The sequence below is a fragment of the Melanotaenia boesemani genome, chromosome 24, assembly GCF_017639745.1.
Source record: "Melanotaenia boesemani isolate fMelBoe1 chromosome 24, fMelBoe1.pri, whole genome shotgun sequence".
In the NCBI taxonomy this organism is placed as follows: Eukaryota; Metazoa; Chordata; class Actinopteri; order Atheriniformes; family Melanotaeniidae; genus Melanotaenia; species Melanotaenia boesemani.
In genome coordinates, this window is record NC_055705.1 from 23,141,949 (window position 1) to 23,154,740 (window position 12,792).

Below are 12,792 nucleotides of genomic sequence, written 5' to 3' on the forward strand. Positions count from 1 at the left end.
AACCTCCTGGACGGGATAGAAATGCTGGAAAACTTCTCTTGATCACCTATCCATCACAGTTTACCCCACAGAGCTACACAGTACTGCTCCTGAGGGACTGGTGATGGTAGAAGTGATAGAGCTCTGGGAGATCTGCTGTAGATTTAAGGGTTAATAATGAACAATAATGTATTTGGGCTCTTTGTCACTGGATTTTCTTTTTTAAACCTGCAAAATATCATTTTTTTAAGTCATGAAACATCTGAGCTGATCAATAGTCTCATTTTAGACACAAAGGCAGCTGTAGGACAGAAACTTCTAAAGTCTCCTCGTGATTATAAATCTGTAAAATGTCACATTTCCACATATACACCTGCAGTAGGGGAAGATGACAATCACCTGCTGCTGTTCTGCTGTTTTCAGACGTTTCCATGGAGGTCTTCCCAGCAGGAGTTTTTGGGTCTGGAATGGGCCTGGACCTGGATGTGTTTGGGCTACCTCCAGCTGAAGGAGGACTCGTTCTTTGGGGCCCATCTGCGGCGCCCTCATTGGCTCCTGCTGCTGTGAGCTTCTTGTCCGAACTAATCCCCGGAGTTCTTCTCCAAGAGACGGACTCGGTTTCTGGGTCGGCTTTCGTCTGCACAGAGCTGCTTGTTGAGGTTTTCCGGAGAGTGTCTGTCTTTATTTTAGGGGATTGGAGCAGAACAGCTGGTATCCAGTAAACAGTGGTACGAGGGGCAGATGTGGGGGTGATGGCAGCTGGCCGGAAGACTGAAGCATGAAGACACACACAGATTTACTTCGGATTGCTTTGCTGCATCTATTTATCTTCCATTCATACAGAAGATGTTGTTTCTAACAAGTCACCCCCCCCCCCCCACAGAGGGCGACCTCAAGGCGTGATCTCTTCTCGCAGCCTATCAACACGTTTGCCAAGCAGGAAATAAGTATGGTTGAGTAGGACAGACGGCCGACATGGCAGCAAGTCAGACAGCCTGAATTTGATTTATTCTGCTTCAGATCTTCCTAAACTTTTGGCTGAAGGCATTAAACGGAAGTCCAGTTTCAAACTTCCTGAACCCAACTTCTCTGATTTACAAAGTAGAAGGAGATCCTTCCTCTGCTCCCTGGAAAACTACTTTATAGCTCTGACGCATCATCATCGTCATTTTTAACATCATCTTCATGTTTTAGACTTGTTTTGTAATTCCTGGACTTACCTTTGTGTTCTACCAGGGGGTGTTAAACTAACGGCTAAAATCAGCTCTCCAGAGGGCCCAGTCTGGCTCACCAGATGAAGTAGGTAAATATGAAGATAACATAAAAGATATGCACTGTAATATTAGAGTTAAAGTAACTGAAATATTATAATGAAAGTATTCCTCTCCTGTTGGTGTCAATCATGTTTCTTTATGTTTCAGCTGAGAAGGAGGAAACTGGCACAAATTTACCCCAAACTGTTGTTTTTGGACACACTAGCAACCGTAGGCAACATTTATCAGTTTCATGTCAGTCAGATCCACGTCGCTGAACCTGAAGAAGGAAAAATGTTGATAAGAGCCACTTTTCAGTGTTAATGGTGTTTGCTAGTGACACAGCTGTAAAATCTACCAGTCATCAGGCAGCCCTGCTCACGTCTGTGAAGATAGATCAGGTTCAGATATCTGGTGAGAGTGAAACAGCAAAAGGAAGCAAGGAGGTGTTTTTTAAACTAGTCCGGTCCAGCACGGTGGCAGCAGAATGATGGTCTGGCTGCTGTGTTGTGTTTTACCAAGAGGAGCTTCATGGGTTTAAGGCTCCTCTTGACAACCAAATTTATTAATTTATATGTTTAATCTTAATTATTTATATTGAATTATAGAATCCGGTGTTTCAAAAATACATGTAGATGTATCAGATCAGATAATTACAGTAATCTGATTACTCCCAAATAACTGATTTCCATTGTCAAATAAATGCACTCAATGTTTTATAAAAAAAATATTATATGAAAACGTCTTTAAGATTCAAGAAAAATAGGTGGTGTTACATAATTACCTGTAAATGAATCAATGTCGATTTGGATTAATCGAAATCGAATTGAAATAAGCTGCTGAATTGAATCGAATCCATTCAGGAAATTAGTGAGGATACCCAGCCCAACAGCATAACAGTAGTTTCTGCCAAAATACACCAGCCTGGTTGGTACAGAGGTGCATGTTTACGTGGTTTCAGTCACGGTAAAGCCAGACCTAAAGCCGGCGGGGAGGCTTGATGAGCTGGTTTTACTGGGACTAAAAGCAGGCGGGAAGGCTTGATGAGCTGGTTTTACTGGGACTAAAAGCAGGCGGGAAGGCTTGATGAGCTGGGTTTACTGGGACTAAAAGCAGGCGGGGAGGCTTGATGAGCTGGGTTTACTGGGACTAAAAGCAGGCGGGAAGGCTTGATGAGCTGGGTTTACTGGGACTAAAAGCAGGCGGGAAGGCTTGATGAGCTGGGTTTACTGGGACTAAAAGCCGGCGGGGAGGCTTGATGAGCTGGGTTTACTGGGACTAAAAGCCGGCGGGAAGGCTTGATGAGCTGGGTTTACTGGGACTAAAAGCCGGCGGGGAGGCTTGATGAGCTGGTTTTACTGGGACTAAAAGCAGGCGGGAAGGCTTGATGAGCTGGGTTTACTGGGACTAAAAGCCGGCGGGGAGGCTTGATGAGCTGGTTTTACTGGGACTAAAAGCCGGCGGGAAGGCTTGATGAGCTGGTTTTACTGGGACTAAAAGCAGGCGGGAAGGCTTGATGAGCTGGGTTTACTGGGACTAAAAGCCGGCGGGAAGGCTTGATGAGCTGGTTTTACTGGGACTAAAAGCCGGCGGGAAGGCTTGATGAGCTGGTTTTACTGGGACTAAAAGCTGGTGCTGTGTCGAGCCCAGTTTCCCCATCAACCGTTCTTCCTTCTAAACACAGAGGAACCATATCTGACGGTTTGTTGAGATGCAGTTAGTAATATTGATGAAATCACAAACCTCCTCACCTGAGTGAACACTCCATTATGGAATGACATGCTTTCAGTGGTGTTGTCAAGGCTTTTTGACACACAGCAGCCACCGTTGCTGCAACACGTGTTTGAGAAAGTGAGACACTAGAATGCACTAAACACTAGAATGTGATACACGATTCCACAATTCCAACGTTAGATGGAGTAATTCTTAAATATTACACATTACATATCAATATCTGATAGCTATTTTCATTATTACTTCATCTTGCAACTGCACTTTATCTGCCAATTCACTCTGTATTCATATTTTTTTCTCTAACTTATTCCACTCTGGATTTTTTTTATGTTATTACTGGACTACTGTAACAACGCAATTTCCCTTCGGGGATAAATAAAGTTGTCTGTCTGTCTGTCTGTCTGTCTTAAAACAAAGTGATAAATGTCATTATTTCCAGGTTATTATGCTGTTATTTTACTGTTCTGACCCACCAGATTGTTCTGAATGTTTAACTTGGACTAAGACGAATTTGACATCCTCAACTTAAAAGTTCAGTTGTTTTACACCTCATGTGTTTTGACTACTGCCCTGATATCAACAGGTTACAGTAAAAACACATTTAAAGGAGGAACATTCATTACCATCTGCTTAGCATCAAAGGCATTTTAGCTCCCGACATACAGGGATCTTTCCCACTGACGTGAATGAGAAGTGAAATAAGTCAAACTAAAGTCAGTGGGCAGACTCGTGGAGGACTGAACAAGTGGCCAATCTAGACATCTGTCCTCTTCAGCACCATAAATACGCTAAATATATCCCTGACTGTAAGTGATGCCACGTGTTTGTTTCTGGACAGTTTTCCCATCAGGAACAGAACCAAACTGAAAAAAAAAACACTCAGGTGTTTTCCAGGCATGAACAGCAGAGGTACATGCATGTAAACACAAGGACTGAGTGATTAAACTTAGCTAGAAGCAACATCTGTTTTCCATTTATTCCTGCTGGGAGCTCCTCTGCTGTGCTCAACAGATCCACATGTTTTCTGCTGCTAACTGCAGAAACAACAGAATAAGCCACAAATTATTAGAAATAAATGTTGGAACCAACCTCACAACCTCCAACAGACCACCACATGATTAAAAGTGTAAAGAAATAATTAAATGCAAAGATTTTTAGAGTTTTAGTTTCCAATGAGACCTTGGTGCTAGTATCTCATGAACTCATGGCTGTTAATGGGATACAGGTTTGGGAGTTTCTAGGGTTTCAGGTGTAAAGTACGTTATAGCTGTTACCTCAGCATCATGAGAGGGATATAAGGAAATGGTGAAGCATACTTAAATAGGATTTTCCTCCCTTTGTAATGTGAGTAAGAGATGAAACGAGGGTCAAATTAAGGTCTGAAAGGACTAAAGAAGCTCTGAGAAACAGTGAGCCACAGCTAGAAGAACACGTGATCATAAATGACATTTTAAATAATATTCTTACAGACTAAATACACAGTAAACCTTTCATGTGTGATTTTAAACAGACAAGTATTTACGAATTTGTATTTATGTACAACTTCAGATGAATGTCAACAAATGTGGAGTAGTACACACAAATCCTGTCAGCTGTTCAGAGCTGGATTTATAGTTGTGTAAAGAACACGTGAAGCACATGTATTTCACATGTCAAAAACATGTGAATCACATGCTAATCACATGTGAAGCACATGCATTCCACATGCTAATCACATGTGAAGCACATGTATTCCACATGCCAATAACATGTGAATCACATGCTAATCACATGTGAAACACATGTATTCCACATGCCAATAACATGTGAATCACATGCTAATCACATGTGAAACACATGTATTCCACATGCCAATAACATGTGAATCACATGCTAATCACTTGTGAAACACATGTATTCCACATGCCAATAACATGTGAATCACATGCTAATCACATGTCAAACACATGTATTCCACATGCCAATAACATGTGAATCACATGCTAATCACATGTCAAACACATGTATTCCACATGCCAATAACATGTGAATCACATGCTAATCACATGGAAAACACATGTATTCCACATGCCAATAACATGTGAATCACATGCTAATCACATGTGAAGCACATGTATTCCACATGCCAATAACATGTGAATCACATGCTAATCACATGTGAAACACATGTATTCCACATGCCAATAACATGTGAATCACATGCTAATCACTTGTGAAGCACATGTATTCCACATGCCAATAACATGTGAATCACATGCTAATCACATGTGAAGCACATGTATTCCACATGCTAATCACATGTGCAGCACATGTGTTCCACATGCTAATCACATGTGAAGCACATGTATTCCACATCCCAATAACATGTGAAGCACATGTATTCCACATGCCAATAACATGTGAATCACATGCTAATCACTTGTGAAACACATGTATTCCACATGCCAATAACATGTGAATCACATGCTAATCACATGTGAAGCACATGTGTTCCACATGCTAATCACATGTGAAGCACATGTATTCCACATGCCAATAACATGTGAAGCACATGTATTCCACATGCCAATAACATGTGTATCACATGCTAATCACATGTGAAACACATGTATTCCACATGCCAATAACATGTGAATCACATGCTAATCACATGTGAAACACATGTATTCCACATGCCAATAACATGTGAATCACATGCTAATCACTTGTGAAGCACATGTATTCCACATGCCAATAACATGTGTATCACATGCTAATCACATGTGAAACACATGTATTCCACATGCCAATAACATGTGAATCACAGGCTAATCACATGTGAAACACATGTATTCCACATGCCAATAACATGTGAATCACATGCTAATCACTTGTGATTCACATGTATTCCACATGCCAATAACATGTGAATCACATGCTAATCACATGTGAAGCACATGTGTTCCACATGCTAATCACATGTGAAGCACATGTATTCCACATGCCAATAACATGTGAAGCACATGTATTCCACATGCCAATAACATGTGAATCACATGCTTATCACACGTGAAACACATGTATTCCACATGCCAATAACATGTGAATCACATGCTAATCACATGTGAAACACATGTATTCCACATGCCAATAACATGTGAATCACATGCTAATCACATGTCAAACACATGTATTCCACATGCCAATAACATGTGAATCACATGCTAATCACATGTGAAACACATGTATTCCACATGCCAATAACATGTGAATCACATGCTAATCACATGTGAAGCACATGTATTCCACATGCCAATAACATGTGAATCACATGCTAATCACATGTGAAACACATGTATTCCACATGCCAATAACATGTGAATCACATGCTAATCACTTGTGAAGCACATGTATTCCACATGCCAATAACATGTGAATCACATGCTAATCACATGTGAAGCACATGTATTCCACATGCTAATCACATGTGCAGCACATGTGTTCCACATGCTAATCACATGTGAAGCACATGTATTCCACATGCCAATAACATGTGAAGCACATGTATTCCACATGCCAATAACATGTGAATCACATGCTAATCACTTGTGAAACACATGTATTCCACATGCCAATAACATGTGAATCACATGCTAATCACATGTGAAGCACATGAATTCCACATGCTAATCACATGTGAAGCACATGTGTTCCACATGCTAATCACATGTGAAGCACATGTATTCCACATGCCAATAACATGTGAAGCACATGTATTCCACATGCCAATAACATGTGTATCACATGCTAATCACATGTGAAACACATGTATTCCACATGCCAATAACATGTGAATCACATGCTAATCACATGTGAAACACATGTATTCCACATGCCAATAACATGTGAATCACATGCTAATCACTTGTGAAGCACATGTATTCCACATGCCAATAACATGTGTATCACATGCTAATCACATGTGAAACACATGTATTCCACATGCCAATAACATGTGAATCACATGCTAATCACATGTGAAACACATGTATTCCACATGCCAATAACATGTGAATCACATGCTAATCACTTGTGATTCACATGTATTCCACATGCCAATAACATGTGAATCACATGCTAATCACATGTGAAGCACGTGTGTTCCACATGCTAATCACATGTGAAGCACATGTATTCCACATGCCAATAACATGTGAAGCACATGTATTCCACATGCCAATAACATGTGAATCACATGCTTATCACACGTGAAACACATGTATTCCACATGCCAATAACATGTGAATCACATGCTAATCACATGTGAAACACATGTATTCCACATGCCAATAACATGTGAATCACATGCTAATCACATGTGAAGCACATGTATTCCACATGCCAATAACATGTGAATCACATGCTAATCACATGTGAAGCACATGTATTCCACATGCCAATAACATGTGAATCACATGCTAATCACATGTGAAGTACATGTATTCCACCTGTGATACCTAGGTGTGTATTTCTTTTGTCCACAGCAGGACACCATTAACTCTGCAGAGAGGTCTTACCAGTACAAGTGGACCCATTTCCCATCATGCCTTTGGGACATGGACCACAGCCAAAGGAGCCAAAGCTATTGAAGCACTGGACTCCTGGAAAACACGGCTTCCTCTCACACTCGTTGATATCTTCCAGGCATGTCAATCCTGCCAAACACAGATAAGCTGTAACTGTGGCGAATCAGCTGTAAGGTATTTTATTGGCTGAAGACCTTCAGTCCTACCGCGCAGCCCTGCAGGACATTCACATCTGTACCCGGCAGCTGTGTTGATGCACCTGCCGACCATGCACGGAGTCGACAAACACTCGTTCACATCCTCCTCGCAGAGCTCCCCCTGCTTACTGACTGGGCACATACACAGGTACTTCCCACTGCCGGCGGGGTAGTTGACGTCTGGAACGCAGGTTCCTCCATTATGGCAGCCGCAGGACACCACGTCCACCTTCAGGACGCAGAATGACACACTTCCTGTTTACATTGCTTTTAGTATGGGGCGTCAAACTGATTTTAGTCCAGGTTCCACATTTAATCTGGTCTCCAGAGGGTCGGACCACTAAAATAACAGCATAATAACCTACGACTAATGTTTTAGTACAAAGAATTACCAGTACATTATCAAGATGTTAATATTTCATGAATTATCCTTTTAGAAAATGTTATGAACCTGAAATTTATGAAGAGGAATAAATCAAGTGTTTTATATATATATATAAATATTAGGGCTGTAGAATTATTAAAATTTTAATCAGATTAATTACAGCTTACAAATGAATTAATCATGATTAATTAATGCTTAAAATTATCCTGTTTTTACTACAAGCCGATGCTACAAATATTTAGTCTTAACTGACCCTCCTTTGGGTAAACTTCAGATGTCCAAGGGTGAGTAAATGTAGCATGCAACGTACTTCTGTGTTGGTATGGATCATCTCTACCATGTTCTTGGTCATAACACAGAATTCATACGAGCAAAATGACATCATGACAGTAGCTAAAGACAGAGTATTGTTAACCATTTTAGCTTTTCCCCTTCCCTCTGCATTCACATCACTCCTCCTCAACACGCAGCTGAAGGATTAACGCTTGTTCTATACTCTCAAACATTTTGTACAATTACGTTATTTCTGCAGTTACATAATGGCTTTTAAGCTGTTAGCTAACGCCTTGCTGGATTGAGATAACCACAACGACGGTATTGCTAACATAAACAGGTTAGGTTAACGCCACTTTAGCAATGAAGCACGGGTCACTCTCATGACACATGGCGAGCAGAGTTTGAATGAAACTGGAGACATTGGTCATCAAGCTCTGCTCAGCCCACTCCTGTAGTGCTGCCTGGCTGTAGCTACAGCTGTGCTTACTGACAGCAGGGAGGACTGAGGATTGAATGCATTCAGAGCTCTATCTAGTGGACACTTAACAGCATTTACTGTTTTGTAAAAAAATAAGAATATATCGGCGTTTAATCGGCAAAACTCCAGTAGATGATAATTATTTTGAAAAGGGCTATAATCGGTCAATTAATATTAAAGTTGTATTTATTAAACTATTACTTACTTAAAAATATTATAGTTACTTTTATTAAAATATTACAGTTAGTATCTTCTATGTTATTTTTATAATTACCAAATTCATCCTGTGGACCAGATTGGACCCTCTTGGGATTGGGTTTTGGCCCCTGGGCCGTATTTTTGAGACTCCTGTTTACTATAATAAATCTAAACTCTATTGCTGTGTCTCCTCTCCAGCCTCACCTCTATGCTGAAAGTGCTCTGGGCGTTACATTCATCGGACACCGTGAAGCGGAATAAGTGTCTTGTCCAACGCCCATCATCCACCTCCCCGAGAACCAATGGCACCCTCCAGATGAGGAGGCCAGCAGGGGAGAGAACAGCCCCCTCTGGACCCTCCTCCAGCTGGAAGAGAAGCGCCGAGCCTTCGGGGTCAGACGCAGCGAACTGGAAGACGAAATTCTCTCCAGCAAACGTCTGCAGGTGGCTTTGAGGTGGGTGAAAAGATGGTGGCTCGTTGACTGAAAACAGATGGAAAACCTGAGGAGCAGGAACAGGTGGCTTTTCCAGCCTTCATATTGACTGCTCTCCAACCTTCCTGACCTGAAACAAACTCTCAGTGAAAGCATTGCATCATTTATCTGGAGGAATCATTGCAAATGTGTTTGGAAGCATCCCTGGTTTTCCTTCGACCTGCAACACTTATCCAGCTCATGTAGCATCTCTACAGAGACCAAGCTTCCCTGCAACGACCACTTGGAGGAAAATGATGGTTATTGCAGGAAAGACCTGTCTAGCTTTATGGACATTTAAAACATGTTTAAAAGATTATAAATTAAATCCTGCAGCAAAATGGAGACAAACAGGACTGAATTTGGTGCAGCAGACTTCCAGCAATGCCCTTAACACTTATACCATTATATAATTTTCATAAGGCCTATTTTTCTACCTCCTGTCTGAAATAACATTCCCAAAATAAATGAAGTACATCTCCACAACTAAATATAATCCTGGTCTCTACAGAAAGCTGAGACATGTGAGATTCTAAGTGTCAGAATCAGAATATGTGTTACTGTGTCAGAGTAAATGTAAATGTTATCTCCGCCTAAAAGAAAACCACATTACTTTCAGTGGAAACCAGAGAATAGCAGCCCAGTTCATCTAGGAATAAATAAAGTAATCCTAAAAACTGGTAAAATTGTGAAATAGTCAAAAGAATCAGTAAAAGAGTCTAAGTAATGATTAATGCATTCCTGAAAATTTGTATTTTTTCTAGGAATGAGTGAAATAGTCCTAGGAAAGAGCAGATTAGTCCTCCACAAAACAACAGACATAAGACATGGTCTCTGATTCTGGCTGCTCCAGAGTTTTTGTCCCGCAGTGATGAGGCAGACATCTTTGGAACAAACAGAGTCTCTGCTTTCATGTGACTCTTTGTTTGTGTGCAGAAATAAGCAAAAGCTCTAAAGTGGACAGAGCTGTTCTCATGGTTTTCTCTCGCTCATGTTGCTATGCTACATGTTAGCATTGCTGCTTCCTGGTGTCAGCTAACATCTTTTGGACTGTGTGTATATCAAGTCTCCTGTACAGGAGAAGAGAATAAGTTTCTTGTACCTTGGTTTACAGACCAGGTGAACTTGGATATGTCCGGGTCACAGAGAAGGCAGGGACTGCTGGGGTTGGCATCTCCAGCTGCAAAACACATCCCGTCAATGTTGCAGGTCCTCTCCTGTCCAACAGAAGCCAACGGCATGAATAAGAGACACAGTTTTGTTTCTGCAGGAGATCAGCTGTACAACACAGATTACCTGCTTTACCTGGCATCCCTGGATAAGAAACAACTCCAGCCGACTGTTCAGGCTATGTTCAGGCTGCTTTCACTAAACTGAACAAGTTGTATTAAACATATACACATTCACTTATTTTTTCTCTTATTTCTGTCCTGGATTCTTCTTATTTCTGCCTTAAACTGAGAGGATATTTCTTTTTAATGACAGCTAATCCAGCATCGTCTTCATCCCGTCTCTACTAGATCTTCCCTAACGATGGCAAGACCAATCTAACGACAGGTACAGATAAAGTGACCTCAAGCTGATTCTGAATCTTGTCTTGTTTAGCAGGAACATTGTTTGATGGATGTTTGTGTTCATGTTCACTTCGGAATTTTTGTCCAATAAGACGCTGTTCCAGTAACAACAGAACTTAAACTCATTGGGTCTCTGCTTCTGTCATTCTAACAGCAACAAGTTTGCCTCAACATTTCCACCAAACACCCACTGACGCACATCTGTCTCCTCGATCAGCTTCCAAGTCTCTCAACAGAAGATCTGTGGAGGTTGTACGAATATTAAAAAGAAAAAATAAAGAAAATGTGTGAGAAGTGAAAAGAAAGTTTACCCTCCTTCACTTCTAAGGTTCAACATATTTTAAAAAGTCTCCTGGACTCAGCTTTAATTTACTTCATTTATACAACCTCAGCTCCAAAAACGTCACGTTTAAAAGTGTAAAATTTAAATACAGGCAGAATCTCATTAAGTCATATTTTTTTCCATGTGGAAGATAACCAACATATCAGATGAGACATTTCACCACGTGATGGAAAATATGAGCTGATCATGAATCTGATGGCAGCAACACGCCTGTAAAAAGTAGTTCCAGGGTGGTGTTCGGCACGGTGTAAAAAGTAGTTCCAGGGTGGTGTTCGGCACGGTGTAAAAAGTAGTTCCAGGGTGGTGTTCGACACGGTGTAAAAAGTAGTTCCAGGGTGTTGTTCGGCACGGTGTAAAAAGTAGTTCCAGGGTGGTGTTCGACACGGTGTAAAAAGTAGTTCCAGGGTGATGTTCGGCACGGTGTAAAAAGTAGTTCCAGGGTGATGTTCGGCACGGTGTAAAAAGTAGTTCCAGGGTGGTGTTCGGCACGGTGTAAAAAGTAGTTCCAGGGTGGTGTTCGGCACGGTGTAAAAAGTAGTTCCAGGGTGTTGTTCGGCACGGTGTAAAAAGTAGTTCCAGGGTGGTGTTCGGCACGGTGTAAAAAGTAGTTCCAGGGTGATGTTCAGCATGGTGGAAAAAGTAGTTCCAGGGTGATGTTCAGCACAGTGTAAAAAGTAGTTCCAGGGTGATGTTCAGCATGGTGTAAAAAGTAGTTCCAGGGTGATGTTCAGCACGGTGTAAAAAGTAGTTCCAGGGTGATGTTCAGCATGGTGGAAAAAGTAGTTCCAGGGTGATGTTCAGCACGGTGTAAAAAGTAGTTCCAGGGTGATGTTCAGCACGGTGTAAAAAGTAGTTCCAGGGTGATGTTCAGCACGGTGTAAAAAGTAGTTCCAGGGTGATGTTCAGCATAGTGTAAAAAGTAGTTCCAGGGTGATGTTCAGCATGGTGTAAAAAGTAGTTCCAGGGTGATGTTCAGCACGGTGTAAAAAGTAGTTCCAGGGTGATGTTCAGCATGGTGGAAAAAGTAGTTCCAGGGTGATGTTCAGCATAGTGGAAAAAGTAGTTCCAGGGTGATGTTCAGCACGGTGGAAAAAGTAGTTCCAGGGTGATGTTCAGCATAGTGGAAAAAGTAGTTCCAGGGTGATGTTCAGCACGGTGTAAAAAGTAGTTCCAGGGTGATGTTCAGCATAGTGGAAAAAGTAGTTCCAGGGGGATGTTCAGCACCTGCACTTTCCCCATATTCTTTTTAAAACTCATCCTGCACCATTGTTTGGACCAACGTGTCTGTTCTAGAGGATCTGTGGTCATCTCTGTTTGTGGAGCACAGCTGCTTCCTT

The 12,792-nt window shown here is 41.4% G+C and overlaps 1 protein-coding gene across 1 annotated transcript in view; it reads right to left on the bottom strand.

Moving 5' to 3' along the window:
- si:ch211-246m6.5 (von Willebrand factor D and EGF domain-containing protein) overlaps window positions 1-12,792 on the bottom strand; it is a 48,708-nt gene that overhangs the window by 17,484 nt on the left and 18,432 nt on the right. The window contains 5 exon segments of the mRNA XM_041978265.1: window positions 379-750; window positions 7,523-7,660; window positions 7,738-7,957; window positions 9,270-9,547; window positions 10,641-10,755. Of these exon segments, the coding sequence (XP_041834199.1) occupies window positions 379-750; window positions 7,523-7,660; window positions 7,738-7,957; window positions 9,270-9,547; window positions 10,641-10,755 (1,123 nt within the window).